General features: G+C 40.9%; 1 protein-coding gene and 4 non-coding genes across 5 annotated transcripts; all 5 read right to left on the reverse strand.

Moving 5' to 3' along the window:
• Positions 1-6,494: 6,494 nt before the first annotated feature.
• Positions 6,495-6,566, reverse strand: trnap-agg (transfer RNA proline (anticodon AGG)). Its single transcript has one exon. It is a non-coding gene; the product is annotated as a tRNA-Pro (tRNA).
• A 103-nt stretch (positions 6,567-6,669) lies between these two features.
• trnap-ugg (transfer RNA proline (anticodon UGG)) lies at positions 6,670-6,741 on the reverse strand. The gene has a single exon. It is a non-coding gene; the product is annotated as a tRNA-Pro (tRNA).
• Positions 6,742-7,799: 1,058 nt separating this feature from the next.
• LOC115823744 (C-type lectin domain family 4 member M-like) lies at positions 7,800-12,424 on the reverse strand. The gene is made up of 6 exons (XM_030787773.1): positions 12,319-12,424; positions 11,361-11,693; positions 10,905-11,032; positions 10,672-10,784; positions 10,535-10,559; positions 7,800-7,895 (listed from the first exon to the last, which is right to left on the reverse strand). The coding sequence occupies exons 1-6, from the start codon at positions 12,422-12,424 to the stop codon at positions 7,800-7,802; spliced, it is 801 nt and encodes a 266-aa protein (XP_030643633.1).
• Positions 12,425-15,919: 3,495 nt separating this feature from the next.
• Positions 15,920-15,991, reverse strand: trnap-agg (transfer RNA proline (anticodon AGG)). Its single transcript has one exon. It is a non-coding gene; the product is annotated as a tRNA-Pro (tRNA).
• A 601-nt stretch (positions 15,992-16,592) lies between these two features.
• On the reverse strand, positions 16,593-16,664 carry trnap-cgg (transfer RNA proline (anticodon CGG)). Its single transcript has one exon. It is a non-coding gene; the product is annotated as a tRNA-Pro (tRNA).
• Between the last annotated feature and the right edge of the window lie 4,322 nt (positions 16,665-20,986).

Consider the following 20,986-nt stretch of genomic DNA (forward strand, 5'->3'; position numbering starts at 1 on the left):
ATATACACTCATCCTGTGTAAGAAGTACCTGTGTGTTGAGTTGCTGGGTTTCCTGTAGTGGAGGTGTAGTCTCTCTGTGTGTCTGTGTCTGCTGTTCTCACAGCATCTGCACTCTCATAAATATCCACCATCATCTCCACTCTCTCTACTCCGTTCACTTCACTTCTCCCAATATAGTTTACATTATCATAAATACACACAGACATGTCCATTCTCTGATTCTCTAACACACAGTATTGTACTGCATTGATGCTGTAGTTTCTGTTCGTTTAAGTCAGTCTCTGTGTCTGCACTTCTGTTGCATGCAACTGACTCTTTGAGAGGTGTGAAAACCTTTGACCAACTTTGAAAGTCCAGCCCCCCATCATGTCACTCTGACAGAATATGGTCTTAGTGTTCAAAGGCCAGTTCTTTTCCACAAACTGCTCTTTAAAGCATAAAGTACTGAGTTTAACGTTGCAGATTTGTGCATGTGTTTGTTAAGCATGTGTGTGTGTGTGTGTGTGTGTGGCTCTGTGTGTGCACACGTGTGTAAAGTGCACTATGATTTCATGCTATTATTTCTGTCAGTGTTGTTTTCATCCTCAAGAATATAATCTGACATCTTTGTTCTCCAATACACCATTATGCTGAGTTACGACCATTGAGTTGGTTTCTTATGCTTCTCTATGGGTCTTACTGTCTCTAACGTGCTTTATCTCCACTCACTGGCAGAGAGGAAACCACAATACTAAAAAAACCATGAGAGACAGTTAGCTGAGTGTAAAGACTGATCCCTTAATTGCTTCCTTTTAAGTGCCTTTGACCCTGTCACCAATTCCCTTTTCATCCCGTCTTTCTCTGTCTTTCTCCCTCCCACTTTCTATCCACTTCTGTTTTTGAATTTTCAGCCCAACTTTCAGAATTCACACTCTTAGCATTCAAAGGTTCTTTTTCACAGGCTGCTCTTTAAAGCACCCAGTTTCGTATTTCAGTGTACATATGTGTGTTTGTGTGCACATGTTGGTATTATAATTTCATGTTCTTATTTTCAGATGAAACACACAAATGTAATATTCAGTCATTGGTTTTGTTTGTGACATTCTGCATTAGCAGAGACTGTAAGTATCAGCATCAGACTCATTACTGCCTCGGAAGTTGATTTGGATAAAATCAGCACATCAGTGTAGATTCTTAAGACTACATTACCCATAACCCCCCTACAATGATCTTAACAGAAACTTAAATAACATGTCACTTCCTGTAACACATGAAAACCTGAACACACTTGTGTGTGGGTGTACACGGTACACGCACGCGCGCGCGCGCGCACACACACACACATATATATAGAGAGATGGAGAGAGGGATAGATAGATAGACAGACAGACAGACAAATAGATAGATAGATAGATAGATAGATAGATAGATAGATAGATAGATAGATAGATCACCACACATATGCATACCTAAACACACACTCACCAAACTGTCATGACCCAAGTTCACAAGTTCTCACTACCCCCCTCTGGTGGGCATATTGAGGTACAATTTCATTGTTTAGTCACTGCCTTGTTCCCTTGGGTGCAATCAGTTAATTATTCAGTCAGTGTGTTCACCTGTTTCAGTAGATCAAGCACTGTTTTCTGTCAGTGTAAATACCTTTGTTTCTTTGTGAAGTCTTGGTTCCATCTGACCTTACGTTGATATATTTAAGTACGATTTGAACGTTCTGTCATAAAGCTTAGCTCACATGGAAGTCAGATAACACCTCTCTGTCAGTACAGCAGATTGTAAAATTGTATCATGTCAGACATATTGTAGCCAGCAAAGTCAACACATTAAATACCTGTAAGCTAAAGTTAGATAATGCAATTCAAGTTTTTCATTCTTACCAGTGGACCCTCTCAGTCTTTTCTCCCTTCTGTTAACATTCAGAGTAGACCTCTCACTGATGAATTATTTTACATGTTGTCATCATCATATCAGGCTCCTGTAGCATAATGTTGCGCGCTATACAAAATAAGATTGTTAGAATCACTGGAGCCAACTAAATCAGACTCATGGAGGTTATACTGCCCTTATTGTGACAATTAGTGTAGGCTATTATAATGCATATGTGAGGTGTAAATGATCAAAACACTAGTAAATATGTTTCATGGCTGCTGTAATGTGTAAATGGAGAATTCTATGTTTTAATTTGTAAATAGTTAAACTTATGATGAAAGGGCAAGTGCTCACATTTTCGGGTGGGGGGGGGGGCAGAGATGGGCCATTACCTTTGACAGTGGGGTGGGGGACTATTACAGGTGTGTTGACACCTACCTCATCAATATTCACTGTGTAGGCCTGTGGTTTTGAAAAAAAAATAAATAGTGTCACTCCAAAGTTATAACACTTTAGTAGTCAAACCACACGAAATTTCCGAATGCTTTAATCACATGGAAACCGTGGAAACCAGCCTCCAAAGCGAGACGAATATTCTCGTAATTTTGTGATTTCTGTCTTGTAAAATTATGACTTTACTCCCGTATCATTATGCCTTTTTTCTTGAAATATTATGACTTTATTCTCCTGAAATTACGACTTTATTCTCATAATATTATGAACATTATTCTCAAAATGGCATATTTTTTTCCTCAATGTGGCGCTAATACTCTGTGATAATATATTGTTTTTGCTGATGAGAGGAAATAAAGACAATGAGATAGCCTGTTAACTCCGCATCAGTGCATTTAACAGGTCTCATTTATAAAGTATTTAACATGTGTATATGTTTTCAATAACACTTGCATAAAACGAAGCTGTGATTTATCAAACAGGTTGTCACAGACAGTTCCCTGCTGGATCTCATCCATGCACTTTGTCATCTCACTTGATGGAGTGTTCCTGGCATTATTGCCGGACCTGCTCCCTTCCAGGTGGGATGCGAGACAGGTGTGTCTCTTGAGGGCAAAGGGCACTGATGAGGCAGTTGCGGTGGCCCTTGAGGCATTTTCATCTGTGGTTGGACTTGGATGAGACTGTCCTGCAAGGGTCTATACAAAGGACTGTGCTTCCCTCTACAAAGATTTAAACTGGTAAGTGCAGAACAAATGAAACAGTGGGGACCACTAGGCAGGCTGCTGCTGCAGTGGCATCGAAGCTGCAGCAGTCAGGGTTGAGAATGGCAGCAAACTGACCTCTCAGAGACCTCAGCGGCAACTGAACGACAGGTTCCAGAACAACAGTGGTGGAAAGTAGGTGTGCCTCCAAGTTTAAAAGGCATGGAACAACAACGTGAGACAAGGACTGGCTCTCATTCTGGGGCTGGTCAGCGTGCGCAGCAAAAGGCTCAAACTATTTTGGCGGACTTTCAAGCTTTGCCCCATCACTTGTGAGGAGAGTGTCCACACTCAAGTCCTCCAGCACCTGACTGAGTTCTCCTTTTTGTCTCCAGTAGTCGTTTGATCGTGTCTAGGGTACTATTACAATTTACAGTTTTGTTATTTGGGAGACGCTTTTAGCTAAAGCGACTTACAATCAGTGCCAGCGTATGTTACAGTCCCATATGAGAGTTTTACCACATCTTCTCATTATTTGCTCATTTGCAACACATGACTTCTGTACAGCATGAACCCGACGTCTTGCCTTCAGTATGATGGACTCAACACCTGGGTGCTTCAAAGGAGTCAAAGTATTGTCAAATAGGACTGTGCCTCTTTCTGCCTGCATCTTCAGCCATTTTCAGCATATCTCATTTGCACATGGGTGCTGCTCCATTGGATCAGCGGGAGGGACGGTCTGCTGCAATTGGTTGCAGGGGCGCCTGCGAGGATAAATTTTGAGGCGAGCACAGCAACCGCAATGCAAATCGAGGGGGTGGAACGAAAAACAAAGCTGATTTTACCTTCAATTCAATTTAAACCACAAGTTTATAGTGGTGGGAGAAGGCGGGAGACTTTAAGATCTTTTATAGACAAAAGAAACAGAGAGCGAGCGACCATGAGAGAGAGTGTATATGTGTGTGTGTGAGAGAGAGAGAGAGAAAGAGAGACAGAGAGAGAGAGTGAGAATATAAGAAGTTGCCCGGCCCCTCAGTTGTAGTAGTAGTTGCTACCCAAGTCTAGGTACAATGTATTTTACTCTCCACGGCTCCTGAAAAATTATTCAAATTTTGATCGTTATAAGATCTCAAGTCCTCTTATTTCAGAAAGCAGCTTACAGAGAAGAATATATATGCCTGCTATACACAAACACTGCTATATTTTAACACGAGTTACGCATTACACTACAACTGGCTACCTCAAGTGGTTCACTTCTCTCAAATAGTTGAGTATTCTCAAGATAGCGTAAAACGAAATAAATGCAAAACTGATATGCGGGCCGAATCTCATGACAAATCTAAAACAATCAGGGGGCCGCACGATGTGGCCGGTACTTTGAAACCCCTGGGCTAGAATAGGAGAAATCTAGCAGTCTGGTGTTCTGCAAGTTTTGCAAGGATGCCCCCATGACACTTGCAGGCTCCTCTCTCTTTGTCTCTGGAAACCCGCATATGAGGCGCAATGCGGTAGTAAAATACAACGCGCCCCTGCTGCATTCACACTGCGGGGACGCGTTCATTAACCGGTCACGGCCCAACATAACAAAACACAAAAAGAAACATAAAATATGAACATAAAAATACGACAAGCCGAAAATTAAGAACTATTCTTTGAAATCCTGTTTCCTGTAAGTTTTGTTTCAGTCATTCTTAATCTTTCCGGCTGGTGCACTGGTGTGTTTAATTGCATGATAGTGATACATTATGTTTAAGTCTATGAAAACAGAACTGACTGTGCGCTCATATTTTTGCCTGTTCTCCTAAATTTTTGAACTTGGGCACACAAGTGGGACACACAAGAGTAGAGCCCTGTATACAAGTATGATAACTTTCATGTCGTGTTCTACAGTCACTTAAACAGAACGCTCTGCAAGCTTTTACCTCTGACTTGTTGTCGGGGGAGAGAGCGTTCTTGGTATTCAAAGGAACAAACTTATTTCTCGGTGTTACGTGAAACATGTCTTACCTTTCCGTAATTAAATTTAACAGTGAGGCAAGGAGGCGCAGGAGAAAGACTGCACTGATGAGAAGGACAGTAATTGCTTTACTTGTACAGCAGGAGCTTGGTGTAAGTACAGTACAGAAATTTTAGCAGCAAAATAGTACAAATTTGCCCAGTACAAACTTGCTGAATCCAATCCAGATGTGGGCCACATCTGTTGCCAAAAAGCCTTGCTAGCTGTACAAGAACAGGCTGTTTTTTGACTGTCAGCAGTAGACTTGTACATGTTAATATTTAATGTTACTCCAAACCAAACAGAATGAAAAATCATGCTATATCAAGACTAGACAAAAAAACCCCAAAACAACAACATGTGATGTGATCATGTGACTTAACATTCTCCAGGGACCAAGTTAGGTGGCTTTAGCTGATACACCAGCTAACAAACTTGCGTCTGTCATGGTAAGTGCTGCAGTTGTCAACATATGTCTCATGCGGATCCCTTGCCTTTGTCATCTCCACTGCTCATTCAGTTGGTGTGAAATAAGAAAATATAGAGATCCAAACAGTGCTAAAAATTCTTTCTTGTCCATTACTTCTGCAAATCTTTAGTGATGTTTAGTAATGTTTCTGTTAGCTAACGAGCTAGGAGATGCTAACTATAGGGAGACCATTCAGCATGAGAGATCAGAGGATTGAAGTGCATGAGGAGATTAACAACAACCGACAAATACATAAAAAGGCTGAAATACATTTCACACAATCCACAGAAGTTTGATCATATTTATTTCAAAAGTATCTACAGGGTTCGTACGGTCATGAAAAACCTGGAAAAGTCATGGAATTTGAAAATAGCAATTTCCAAGCCTGGAGAAGTTTTGGAAAAATAAATAAACTCAGAAAGTTTTGGAAAAGTCCGGGAAATTTACTTCGCAGATACATGTTTAACAGAGTATATGTGGTTCAGTAGGGCTGTATCGAATGCCACTTCTTGCTAATCGAATTTTAGCCAAGCTTTTTTGAACGAAGCTTCAAATGTCTCTGACGTGACGTCATTGTTCTAGCCTGATGTTTCGGAATACTTGACTTTCAACTCAGTAATATGAAAAAAGAGATGATGAATATGAGGAACTACAAGTCACACTTTTTTAAAATGTAACACTCTTTAATAGACATTATTTACATCATCTGATCCAGAGTTCGCTGTCTTTGCTGTGTCGACGGTTGGCATTCCTTCCACAGTTGAGGATACCTAAACATTCAATTCACAATTTACAATTTGGTATTTAGCAGACGCTTTTAGCCAAAGCGACTTACAGTAAGTGCACCAGTCAGATCCTATTGCCTCATAAACAGAGATCACAATAAGGCTGTACATTAATTATTAAGCTCCTTGAATTATTAAGCTCCTGGAATTCTGTGACAGTGAACGATAAACACGCTGCCAACCTCGGATTCCCTCAAAAGACAAGTTTAGACCAATTAAAGGGGCTCGTCCGGGATTTGAACCCGGGACCTCTCGCACCCTAAGCGAGAATCACACCCCTAGACCGACAAGCCACAAACTGCACTGTTCAGAAGGTTGAAATTTCAGCGGCCCTGGCAGAAGCAGATGAAATTTTGAGGTGGTTTCCCACAAAAGACAAGTTCAGACCAATTAAAGGGGCTCGTCCGGGAGTTGAACCCGGGACCTCTCGCACCCAAAGCGAGAATCATACCCCTAGACCAACGAGCCATGAAACATGGGTTTTTGAAGGTCAATATTTCAGCAGGCCTGACAGAAGGGGATGAAATTCTAAGACACTGCCAACCTCGGTTTCCTGAGAAGGACATGTTCATGGCCAATTAAAGGGGCTCGTCTGGGATCTGACCCCGAGACCTCTCGTCACCAAAGCGAGAACCATACTCCTAGACCAACGAGCTACGAAACGTGTTTTCCGAAGGTTGAAATTTCGGCGGCCCTGGCAGAAAGGGACGAACCTTTGAGGTTGTTTCCCATGAAAGACAAGTTCAGGCCAATTAAATGGGCTTGTCCCCCAATGAACAAAGAGGTACAAAATCTTTCAAAAGCACGCTACAATGCTTTTAAATCTGGTGATACAACAGCATACAATGTTGCCAGATCAAACCGAAAAATAGGCATAAAAAAGGCTAAGGATATCCATATACAGCGTGTAGAGGACCACTTCAACAGTGCTGACACCAGGAGCATGTAGCAAGTTATCAGGGCTATCACTGACTACAAGGGCAACGCTGTCTGCCCCCACAGTGATGTCACACTGTCCAACAAGCTCAATGCATTGAGCTCAATGCATTGTGCTTAAGGACTTGTTCTGATCAGCGGGCTGAGGTATTCACAAGAATCTTCAACCTGTCTCTACCTCTGAAAATGGTCCCCAGGGGCCTGAAGTCAGCCATCGTAGTGCCAGTGCTGTATAAAACACACAGCAGCCCCAGACACACCGCAGTCAGTCTGTAGCATCTGTCACTTCCTGAGGACATGAACAGACACACAGAGACATTTTAGTTCAAACACCCCCCCTCCCCCCTCTGTCTGCTGTCATTTTTTTTTATTTCTCTCCCTACCTTCCAACCTTTGCAGGTATGAATGAAATTGTCCCAGTACCTTTGTATTGAGTTGATGGGTTTCTCTTACAGCATCTGCACTCTCATAAATATCCACCATCATCTCCACTCTCTCTCCTCTGTCCTGTTCACCTCTCTCAGTACTGTTGACATTATATTCAATGCAGACAGTCATCTCTTTTCTCTAACACACATTTTTACACTGAGTTAATACTGCAGTCTCTTCACGTCTCTACAGGTCTTGCCACAGCTGTCATCTTTCAGTTGAGTCTTCTGAGGTATGCGTTTGATAGCCATGGGAAGCTGTAACCACAGGAAGTCATGTGGAGAATGTGTGGGAAATAATTGGTGATCTTTTTTTTTTTAATGACGTGAAAATGCTGTTTTGAATGTGGGCCTAATTCAAGGCTTTCTGTCCCAAACAGGAAGTGCACTCTTCAGTTAATTCACTTTCAAAACTCACTACCAAGGGCAGCACGGGTGGCACGGTGGGTAGCGCTTTCGCCTCGCAGCAAGACGGTCTGGAGTTCTCGGGTCATTTCTGTGTGGAGTTTGCCTGTTCTCCCCTTGTCTGCGTGGGATTCCCCTGGGAGTTCGGGTTTCCTCTCAAAGACATGCATGTTAGGTGAACTGGAGACAGCTCCAGCACCCCCCGTAACCCTGATTAGGATAAGCGGCTTAGAAAGCGAGTGAACACCCCAGTGAGTTTTACAAAACCATCTTGGAGTCAAAAGTTTGCTGACTCCATCTTAAAATAATTCATCAGTATGAGGGTTTTCATAAACCTTTTCTAACTTATATTAAAGAGTTTTTAATCCTTTATCTTAACTGCCTATTTATGAACAAGGCAAGATGTTTGTGTGTCTCTCTGGGGTTTTACAGTGTTGGTCTTAGAAACTTGAAATGGGGTAAGATTCCTGGCTTTAAAGGCTGCTCTTTAAATAAGCTTCTACCTCTCAGACGAACTTAGTCTCCTGGAAACAGGAAACCCTCGCAAACATTGGGTTACTCTTAGTTTCCCTTTCTCTTGGCAAATGCATTATGAATGTACCGTACAAGTTGCAATTTTTCATCCGGCCACCAGAGGGAGGCAGAGAACACCAGACCTAAGCTCTCAGGTTCACATGTTGATTAGTTAACAGCTTCATTATTTGTTCACTGCATCTGTTTCTCTTTGCTTCCCCTGTTTAGGTTACTCCCAAGTCACACGGAAACTAATTGAAATTAAAGGACACAAGCAACTGAGAGTCACTTCTGATATTGCAGCTAATCTCATTTTCACAAGCTTGAAACTCTTTCTCTCTCATGACTCTATCTGCTAATTTGTGCGGAGGAAATAATTTGGTTACATCAAGGTCCCTGAACATGTTGATACACTCTTCCTGTCTGAGATATACCTGTGTACTGAGTCAGAGTGTTTCTCATTGTGGAGATGGCGTCTCTCTGTGTGCTGGCATCTCTTAGCGTCACAGTGTCTGTACTCTCATAAATATTCACCATCATCCCAAATCTCTCTCTTAGCAGTCTAGATCACCTCTCTCAATACTATTTACAGTATCATAAATACACCCAGACCTCTTCATTCTCTACCGCACTATTACACTGAGTTAACGCTGCAGTCTCTGTATGTCTGATTTTACTCTGTGTGTCTGCACAGAGCAAAATCTTAAACTTTGAGCAAACGCTTCTAATTTTTTTTTTCCTATAGTGTGAGAGAGGGTATATGTCGTTCTTTTAGTGCGCTCCCACAATCGCGCTTTTGCGAAATCAACATTAAACCTTTCTCGCCATACAGAACATACCTGAAGAGAATAGCACAATACAAGGCAACCTTTACTTCTGGACAGTGTAAACACACTGTAGACATCGACAAAGGAGAACACATCTATTTAGAGACAATCGCAGTACCTGAGAGGAAGAGCCCCACTCTCCCCAGCACCACTAACCCACACTTCAGTGCCCCGATTTTTGTCTAATGACCATCCTCACCAGCCTATCCATTCAAACAACACTACACTCAGTTTACAGCATCAGTATTAGAATATGTGCCTGCACATATGTTTCTTTTGTGTGTGTGTGTGTGTGTGTGTGTGTGTGTGTGTGTGTGTGTGTGTGTGTGTGTGTGTGACCTTTTACGGAAGCAAAAAACTGCAGGTACCAACATCAGACTCATGGTGATATAAACATCAGTGTAGATTCTCTGGACTACACCCATAACCCCACTAATGTATGTTTGTTTTGTGTGTGTGTGTGCATATGCATGTGAATGTGTGTGTGTGTATCAGACATGTATCAGTTTCACGTTCTTATTTTCAGGTGAAAGACAAAACTGACTTATTCATGGTTTTACTTTGTGACGTTCTGCAGTAGTAGACAACTGTAAGTGTCAGCATCAGCATTAAATTCAGTGATCAGTGCTGTACTGTCCACCCATTTCCCCCACTGTATCTCTGTCAGTCACACCAGTCCATGCACCCACTGTCCTTAATGTGAGTCAGAGTAAAGAGACAAAGTCATTACTTAAACATAAATCTTTTATTCTCCATCAAAACCTCAGACACACTGCAGTCAGTCTGTACTATTTGATCTCTGAAATGTCTGTGGTCTCTGATCTCTGTAGTGGCACTTCTTGTTTGACACATATGCATATATAAATACTGTCTCTCTCTCTCTCTCTCTCTCTCTCTCTCTTTCTCTCTTTCTTGTTAATAATGATGAATGTATGAACATTGCATAGAAACAAAACAGCATATCCGACACCAAATCAACCTAATAAGTAGAACAAAAGTTATTGCTAGAAAATCACGGTGTTGTCAGCTTAAAAGTCTCTTCTCACATATCCAGTGGTACTTATAAAAAGAACATGATACATGATACCAATTTTTGAGACTGTTGTGCGCATGATTAATATGAACACATTGCTCATTTCCATATTGACCAACATTGGGCTGTCCTCCATACCAGTACCTGAAACACAGAGAATCAGTCTGTCTAATGTGTTTCTCATACAGAACAATAGAGTGAGTGTTAAGAATCAATAAGTGTCTCATGACCAGAGTTATATTCAGTGATCTCTTACCCAGTGCTCAGTGTTGTACCATCCACCCATTTCCATCTCCTTTCACTCTCACTGTAAGTCAGACCAGTCCAAACGTGTGAATAGCTGGTCTTTCTCAATTCAGCGACAAACTTCTGATGTGAGAAATCAAATGAAAATGAATTAATGCAGATGATCAGTTAAAGATCAGTCTGATACACCCTATAAAGCCTGAGACACACACACACACACACACACGAGAACTTTTTTCTTACCTGTTCCTCTTTGCTGTTTATGATCACCAGGTCTGCTCCTCTCTTTATACAGTCCTGTCTGCTCTCACTCCAGCTCTTCTTTTCAGTAGAGATGTAATACACACTGTGACTGAAATATCTCCAACCTTGTAGAGCATGATTATCTGATCATGATCAGGACAAAAAGAGTCAGTGACCTGTATTCTCTCTCTCTCTCTCTCTCTCTCTCTCTCTCACACACACACACACACACACACACCCCAAAGGTGGCTGATTAATACAATACACATTACATGCAAATCTTTCATATATTAACACTCACAGTGCCACGACTACTGACAACTGGGTGTAGTTCATCACCAAAAACACAAAACAGTTGAGACTGAATTAAAGAGCAAACACACACTGGCTATAACTGACAAGCGATCTGTGAAGATAAAGATTAAAATGTTCACTCACCCAGTTTAGAGAACACATTTTGACACTCTTGTCTCTTTTTCAGTAACTGGTCTCGCTCTGCAGTCAGGCTGTTATAACTGATTTGTAACTGGTCTCTCTCTCTAGTTAGTTTGTTGAAGCTGGTTTGTATCTCTTCTTTCTCATCAGTTAAATTGCTATAACTGATTTGTAACTGGTCTTTCTCTCTGGTTAGATTGTTGAAAATACTTTGTAATTGGTTTCTCTCTATGCCCAGGTTATTGTATCTGGTTTGTAACTGGTCTCTCTCTATGCCCAGGTTATTGTATCTGGTTTGTAACTGGTCTCTCTCTATGCTTACATTATCGTATCTGGTTTGTAACTGGTTTCTCTCTGCATTATACCAGACACACAGCACTATGATGACAGCCAGCAGAAGAACACACAGCAGCCCCCAACACACTGCAGTCAGTCTGTAACATCTACCACTTCCTGAGAAGACAAGCAAAGTGACATTTTGTCACTACATCTTGCAAGTCTTCTGATTAAATGACAAAACTAAATGAGATTCATTAATGATACTGTAGATAATCACACTTTCACAAGCTTCAAACTCACTCTCTCATACACACAATCACACCAAATCACACACATTATGCACTGGTTCTATTCTTATCTAAACTCTTTCATGAGGATAATAACTTGTGTATTTTTTGAGAGAAATCAAGGTTTCCTCATTCTTTTAAGGTAACTTTCTTTAATGTAATTCACCCAATTTCCTTATGGTTTTGTGTATGGTTTTGTCTAGTAAAATATCCCCTCCTGTGTTACTAATAGTAAATGAGTGGAACCAAAAACAGCTGTCCTCAAGTACCATTAAAATGTTTCATTATTTTACTTCTTGCGTTTTTTCAATGGAGACAAAATGAATATGGCTGCTAGAGGTTTGGCATCAAATTTGGTATCAGAAAGTTTATCACGTATATAGAAACATACACTCATCCTGTGTAAGAGGTACCTGTGTGCTGAGTTGCTGGGTTTCTTCTAGTGGAGGTGTAGTCTCTCTGCGTGCCAGTGTCTGTTGTTCTCACAGCATCTGGACTCTCATACATATCCATCATCATCTTCACTATCTCTCCTCTGTCCTGTTCACTTCTCTTAATACTGTTTACATTTTCATAAATACACACAGACATCTCCATTCTCTAATTCTCTAACACACTATTACACTGAGTTAAAGCTGTAGTCTCTGTATATCTTTGTCAATCTCTGTGTCTGCACTTCTGTCTTTGTGTTGCATGAGACTGACTCTTTAAGAGGTGTGAAAAACAGTAACCACAGGAAGTCCAGCCCATCATCTCACTCTGACAGAATATGGTCTTAGTGTTCAAAGGTCAGTTCTTTTCCACAAACTGCTCTTTAAAACATAAAGTACTGAGATTAACGTTGCAAATTTGTGCATGTGTTTGTTAAGTGTGTGTGTGTGTGTGTGTGTGTGTGTGTGTGTGTGTGTGTGCACGCATGTGCGTAAACTGCACCATAATTTCATGTTATTATCTTCTGTCAGTGTTGTTTTCATCCTCAAATCTGACATCTTTTTTTCATGTGCCTTTGACCCTGTAACCAGTTTCCTTTCTCATTCTGTCTGTCAGTGTCTCTTTCTTTCTACCCTCTTACTTTCTGTCCACTTCTGTTTTTGAGTTTTCCAGCCAAACTTTCAGAATTCACGCTCTTAGCATTCAAAGGTTCTTTTTCACACAAGCTGCTCTTTAAAGCACCCAGTTTCGTATTTCAGTGTACATATGTGTGTTTGTGTGTACATGTTGGTATTATAATTTCATGTTCTTATTTTCAGATGAAACACACAAATGTAATATTCAGTCATTGGTTTTGTTTGTGACATTGTGCATTAGCAGAGACTGTAAGTATCAGCATCAGACTCATTACTGCCATGGAAGTTGATTTGGATAAAATCAGCACATCAGTGTAGATTCTTAAGACTACATTACCCATAACCCCCCTATAACGTTCTTAACAGAAACTAACATAGCAAGGACCACCTAATTTGACAAAAACTCTGAATTTAACTGCAGTGTGATTGGTTATGACATTGTCCGTTATTCCAACTGCAAAGTGTTAAATGCAAAAATAAAACATTCAGTTGTTTTTTTTTACCATTACCTTTTAGATTCCTGAAACGCCTGTGGTTTCCCATCTCTGCTGTCACTTCCTGTAACACATGAAAACCTGAACACACTTGCGTGTGCGTGCACACACACACGCACACACACACACACACACACACACACACACAGATAGATAGATAGATAGATAGATAGATAGATAGATCACCACACATATGCATACCTAAACACACACTCACCAAATTGTCATGACCCAAGTTCACAAGTTCTCACTATCCCCCTCTGGTGGGCATATTGAGGTACAATTTCATTGTTTAGTCACTGCCTTGTTCCCTTGGGTGCAATCAGTTAATTATTCAGTCAGTGTGTTCACCTGTTTCTGTAGATCAAACACTGTTTTCTGTCAGTGTAAATACCTTTGTTGCTTTGTGAAGTCTTGGTTCCATCTGACCTTACGTTGATATATTTAAGTACGATTTGAACGTTCTGTCATAAAGCTTGGCTCACATGGAAGTCGGCTAACACTTCTCTGTCAGCACAGCAGACTGTAAAATTGTATCACATCAGACATATTGTAGCCAGCAAAGTCAACCCATTAAATACCTGTAAGCTAAAGTTAGATAATGCAATTCAAGTTTTTCATTCTTTTCAATGGACCCTCTCAGTCTTTGCACTCTTCTGTTAACATTCAGAGTAGACCTCTCACTGACGAATTATTTTACATGTTGTCATCACCATATCAGGCTCCTGTAGCATAATATTGTGCGCTATACAAAATAAGATTGTTAGAATCACTGGAGCCAACTAAATTAGACTCATGGAGGTTATACTGCCCTTATTGTGACAATTAGTGTAGGCTATTATAATGCATATGTGAGGTGTAAATGATCAAAACACTAGTAAATATGTTTCATGGCTGCTGTAATGTGTAAATGGAGAATTCTATGTTTTAATTTGTAAATAGTTAAACTTATGATGAAAGGGCAAGTGCTCACATTTTCCGAGGTGGGGGGGGGGGGGGCAGAGATGGGCCACAGTGACATTCCAGACTGATGGGCCATTACCTTTGACAGTGGGGCGGGGGACTATTACAGGTGTGTTGACACCTACCTCATCAATATTCATTGTGTAGGCCTGTGGTTTTGAAAAAAAAAATAGTGTCACTCCAAAGTTATAACACTTTAGTAGTCAAACCACACGAAATTTCTGAATGCTTTAATCACATGGAAACCGTGGAAACCAGCCTCCAAAGCGCTCAACAGGTCAAAGTGAGGGATTCAGGCCAAAATCTGAAATCTGGGGAGGGCTATTACTGAGCTGAGTATTTCAGAGTCCTGTTCCTGATTAATGAACAGTTTAAGGTCAGGTTTCAACAGAGTGGTCGCTGAACCTCAGAGAGTTTGGAGAACACTCTGCTTACTGGGCACATCAGCCCATCATTAACTGAATCATATCCTGAGTTACACCACCAGTCTCTGTCAGCTTGTTAGCTTTTGTTGTTGGGAGCAAACATTATGCGGTAGCGGTTCTAGCTCATTCAGTTGGTGTGAAATAAGAAACTATAGAGATCCAAACAGTGCTAAAAATTCTTTCTTGTCCATTACTTCTTCAAATCTTTAGTGATATTTAGTAATGTTTCTGTTAGCTAACGAGCTAGGAGATGCTAAGTATAGGGAGACCATTCAGCATGAGAGATCAGAGGATTGAAGATTAACAACAACCAACAAATACATAAAAAGGCTGAAATGCATTTCCCACAATCCACAGAAGTTTGATCATATTTATTTCAAAAGTATCTACAGGGTTCGTACGGTCATGAAAAACCTGGGAAAGTCATGGAATTTGAAAATAGAAATTTCCAAGCCTGGAGAAGTTTTAGAAAAATAAATAAACCCAGAAAGTTTTGGAAAAGTCCGGGAAATTTGCTTCACAGATAGGTTTTTAATAGAGTATATGTGGTTCAGTAGGGCTGTATCGAATGCCACTTCTTGCTAATCGAATTTTAGCCAAGCTTTTTTGAATGAAGCTTGAAATGTCTCTGACGTGACGTGATCGTTTTGGCCTGATGTTTCGGAATACTTGACTTTCAACTCAGTAATATGAAAAAAGAGATGATGAATATGAGGAACTACAAGTCACACTTTTTTAAAATGTAACACTCTTTAATAGACATTATTTACATCATCTGATCCAGAGTTCGCTGTCTTTGCTGTGTCGACGGTTGGCATTCCTTCCACAGTTGAGGATACCTAAACATTCAATTTACAATTTACAATTTGGTATTTAGCAGACGCTTTTAGCCAAAGCGACTCACAATAAGTGCACCAGTCAGAACCTACTGCCTCATAAACAGATCACAATAAGGCTGTTACTTAATTACCCACCCTATTAAGCTCCTGGAATTCTGTAACAGTAAACGATAATCACACTGGCAACCTCAGATTCCCACGAAAGACAAGTTCAGGTCAATTAAAGGGGCTTGTCCAGGATTTGAACCCGGGACCTCTCGCAACCTAAGCGAGAATCATACCCCTAGACCAACGAGCCACTAAGTGTGTCGTTCCAAACGTTAAAATTTCATCATCCCTGACAGAAGGGGACGAAATTCTAAGATACTGCCAAACTCAGTTTCCCCAGAAAGAGAAGTTCGGACCAATTAAAGGGACTTGTCCGAGATTTGAACGCAAGACCTCTCGCCACCACAGCGAGAACCATACTCCTAGACCAACGAGCCACAAACTGCACTGTTCTGAAGGTTGAAATTTCGGCGGCCCTGGCACAAGGGAACGAAATTTGAGGTGGATACCTACAAAAGACAAGTTCAGGCCAATTAAAGGGGCTTGTCTGAGATTTGAACCTCTCGCCACCAAAGGAAGAACCATACTCCTAGAGCAACGAAATGCAGCTTACACAAGGTTGAAATTTCGGCGGCCCTGGCAGGAGCAGACGAAATTTTGAGACGCTGCCAACCTTGGCTTCCCACAAAAGACAAGTTCAGGAGCTCTTGCACCCTAATCGAGAATCATACCCCTAGACCAACGAGCCACAAACTGCACTGTTCAGAAGGTTGAAATTTCAGCGGCCCTGGCAGAAGCAGATGAAATTTTGAAGCGGTTTTCCACGAAAGACAAGTTCAGGTCAATTAAAGGGGCTCGTCCGGGAGTTGAACCCGGGACCTCTCGCACCCGAAGCGAGAATCATACCCCTAGACCAACGAGCCATGAAACATGGTGTTCCGAAGGTTGAAATTTCGGAGGCCCTGGCAGAAGCAGATGAAATTTTGAGGTGGCTTCCTGCGAAAGACAAGTTCATGGCCAATTGAAGGGGCTCGTCCGGGAGTTGAACACAAAACCACTCACACCCTAAGCGAGAATCATGCCTCTAGAACAACGAGCCACAAACTGCACTGTTCTGAAGGCTGAAATTTCGGCGGCCCTGCCAGAAGGGGACAAAATTTTGAGGCGGTTTCCCACGAAAGACATGTTCAGACCAGTTAAAGGGGCTTGTCCCCCAACGAACAAAGAGGTGCAAAATCTCTCAAAAGCACACTACAATGCTTTTAAATCTGGTGACACAACAGCATACAGTGTCGCCAGATCAAACCTAAAAATAGGCATAAAAAAGGCTAAGGATATCCATATACAGCATGTAGTGGACCACTTCAACAGTGCTGACACCAGGAGCATGTAGCAAGGTATCAGGACTATCACTGACTACAAGGGCAACGCTGTCTGCCCACACAGTGACGTCACACTGTCCAACAAGCTCAATGCATTCTTCGCTTGCTTTGAAACCGGCAACAGTGTGACAAGTGCAAGAATCCTGGCCCCGGCCACAGAGGATGAACAGGTTTTCACTACGAACACATTTGATGTACAGCACACGCTGCGGAGGGTCAACCCACGGAAAGCTGCAGGCCCAGACGGAGTTCCAGGATGGGTGCTTAATGACTTGTGCTGATCAGCCGGCTGAGGTATTCACAAGAATCTTCAACCTGTCTCTACCTCTGGCAACCGTCCCCAAGGACCTGAAGTCAGCCATCGTAGTGCCAGTGCTGTAAGAAACAAACATCAGCACTCTGAAGGATTATCGCCTGGTTGCCCTCACAACAATGATAATGAAGTGCTTTGAAAGTTGGTCCTCTCCCGCATCAAAGCCATGCTTCTCTGGACCCACACCAGTTCGCTTACAGAAGTAAAGTTAAAGTATCCCTCCTGAAAAATATTTAAGTAAGACTAAAATAGTCACTCATTTACAATTTACAAAGTCAGTCAGTTTAACTCTACTTAGAGTACTTTTTTTAGCAAGAGTACTTCTACTTGTACTTTATACAGCCCTGTTTGAGTGTATGTATGACATGAAATGAGTAAAAAGTGAATGAAAAAATGCATTAAACAAAGACTTTCCATCAAAAACAGTTTATTTAAAAGAATGCAAAAATGTGGACATTGGGTTAAAAAAACCAAACAAAAAAAAATCACAGCCAAACAAAAGATTTAGTGAGTATATATCTCCAAAGTTAAAAGTTAAATTGAAAATATGTCGTCTCTAAATGTCCGCTTTAGCAATACACTAAAACTGATCATTTACATTTGTTTAAACAAGCTTTAACATATTAGGAAATTATTTCATCAAAGTGCACTTCAGCAGAGTACACTAAAGCACAATTTAAATGTGCTTAGGTAACCATTATAACAAAGTTCCATTTTTTAAAAGATCACCTCAGTGTGTCAAAAATACAGTTAATGTATTCCAGAACAGTGTGAAATGTAGTCATTTAAAACATACTTTTTGACAACATATTGAAGTATACTTGTACATGTAATTAAAATACATTAAATCAAAAACACACTTTTATTACTCTTCAGATACGTCAGATATACTACTAACATATTTAAGTATACTTCTTTTTCACAAGGGTATCCACTACTGTCCTGAGAGAACACAGCAAGCTCGATCTAACCAGGACAGGAAAAGAAGAGGGAGACACAGATGCCCGACTGCAGAAGAGGATAAACACATTAGACTCTGTAGTTTTAGAAACAGATATCTTGCAGGTCCTCAGTTGGCTGCTTCTTTACACATTAAACACCAGAGCCCAGCGTCATCTACAAGAGTGAAAAGATGACTCTGGGATGTTCACCTTAAAGAAAAAGCCAAATCTGAAACAGGCCAATGAAAAGGAAAGGTTAAAATGGGCAAAAGGACACAGGTGTTGGACAGTGGATGACTGGGAAAGAGTATTGTAGACAGATGAGTCTAAGTTTGAGTCTTTGGATCAAGGAGGAGAACATATGTGAGACACAGAGCAAGGGACCGGATGCTGGAGGAGTGTTTGATGCCTTCTGTCCAGCATGGGGGAGAAAATTTAATGAGTGAGAGAGAGTGAGTGGGCTCTTGTGGGAAGAGTTTCACCATAGGGTCAGAGAAAAATACCCTACAAGGCAGTCTCACCTCTGGAAAGAGCTACAGAAGGCATTTGCTGAAATTTTCCCTGAATATCTTCAAAGCCTGACAACTAGAATGCTAAAGGTATGCAAAGCTGTAACTGCAGCAAATGGAGAATTCTTTGATGAATGTAAAGTTTGATGAATAGAACAATTCCATGAAATAAAAAGAATGACAATATTATGACATTGCCATTGTAATTTCTGATCAATTTAATGCTACAATGATGAATGGAAGTATCAGTTTCCATCACAAACATGAACATTTCTAGGTGATTCCAAACTTATATAAATGTTTGTACACGATGTGTCGTGCCATCCATAGGAATTGCTGAGATCTACAACTCTTGCTGTGAATATGAATGCTGATCAATGAACGATGCCACGTCAAGTTCATACTTATGGCATAAAATTTAATTTAAAATAATCTTATTCACTGTCAAATAATTAATTACAAGCTAATAAAGTTTACTTCATGATGTTCCTTAATGACATACAAAGCAGTTTAAACCAAAATGTACTTACTTAGTTTCTCCTAAATGACCATAAATACACACAGACATCTCTGTTGTCTCAAAATACTATTGTTTTGCTCTTTTCCCTCTGTTAGAAATTCAACCCCCCCACCCCCTTTTCTGTTTGTTGCTTGGGTTTTCATTGGGTTTCACTTTCTTTTGGCAATTGTGTTGTTTATGGATGAGAGTTTCATGTTTTGAGCTGGCCACTAGAGGGGGCCAGAAGAAGACCAGACTGACACTCACATCCACCTGTTCATTAGTTAATCACTTCATTATTTGTTCATTGCTCACACCTGTTTCCCTATTTAAATTCTTCCTGGGGCATTGTTTGTTGCCAAGTCATATGGAAACTTTCCTGTGTTGCAGTGTAATCATTGTATTAGTCTCAGGAAATTCCAGTTTATTGCTCCTGTTCCTAAAATACCTACTGTATTTGTTTGTGTTTTAAAAAGATAAAGATATGGCTGTGAGTCTGTGAAGCTGAAATAATTTTTAGTTTACTGATATTTACACTCATCCTGTGCAAGAAGTACATCTGTGTTGATTTGCTGGGTTTCTCTTAATGGAGGCGTCATCTCTCTCTGCATTGGCATCTGGGATTATTACAGCATCTGCACTCTCATAAATATCCACCATCATCTCCACTCTCTCTACTCTGTTCAGCTCACCTCTCTCAAGCACAGTTTCTCCATTGTCTAATTTTCTAACACAGTTTTCTAATTTTCTGTTACACTGAGTCAATGCTGTAGTCTCTGTACTTCAGTGTTCACCCTGTGTATCTGCACTTCTATTTTTGTGTTGTATGCGAATGACTCTTTAAGAGGTGAGGAAAAATGTTAACCAGAGGAAGTCCAGCTCATCATCTCACTCTGAAAGAATATGCTCTTACTTTTCAAAAGTCAGATCTTTTCTTCAGGTTACTTTAATGCATTGAGCCCAGTTTAGGGCATCACAGAACTTGGCCCAAAAGGATCATTCAGCTAAGAGTTTTGTCAAATCTGAAGATTTAAGTTAAATATTGTTGACAGGGTTGCAATGTGCTTTCGCAATTTGGTTGAGGTCAGGGCACCTGGATTTTTCGCACCACAATCTTTTGCAAAAGTGCAGATACAATCTGAGACCCTCAAATGGGAAAAGGCAAATGGCTGAGCAAACAGGTCTAAATTGTCTTTTGGCATTTCACATGCCTCTCTCTTCTCCACAAGGAGTTCCAATGAAGCCAACATTCTGGGAGTAAGCTAGATTGCGTCCTCTTTTCCCACGAGTCTCAGTTCTTGAGAAGAATCTGCATAGTTCTTTCTCTAGCTGAGAGAGGGCCCAGTCTACATCTTCACGATGACCTGTGGTGTTCCTGGAGAGAAAAGCTGATAAAGGCATACATGACACCTCTCCTTCTCTGTGGCGGTTAAACAGTATGATTTCAGTCAGAGATATCTTTGCTAGGCAAGACCAGGTTTCAGGGGAGCATTCTGCTGTTAACTGACTGATGCACTCCTGCCACTTTCGATCAAGGTATGCATGCAGTTTTTGCACGTCTTTGGTAAATGGCAATATTGTTGGAGCGTTCCACTTAGCTT

This window comes from Chanos chanos, chromosome 11, assembly GCF_902362185.1.
Source record: "Chanos chanos chromosome 11, fChaCha1.1, whole genome shotgun sequence".
Classification (NCBI taxonomy): Eukaryota; Metazoa; Chordata; class Actinopteri; order Gonorynchiformes; family Chanidae; genus Chanos; species Chanos chanos.

Coding starts and splice junctions, on each gene's coding strand:
- LOC115823744 (XM_030787773.1), bottom strand. CDS start 12,424: ATGATGATGGATATGTATGAGAGTCCAGATGCTGTGAGAACAACAGAC. Junction 10,785..10,904: donor TAAACAGCAAAGAGGAACAG/GTAAGAAAAAAG, acceptor TTCTCACATCAG/AAGTTTGTCGCTGAATTGAG. Junction 10,560..10,671: donor GGTACAACACTGAGCACTGG/GTAAGAGATCAC, acceptor TCTGTGTTTCAG/GTACTGGTATGGAGGACAGC.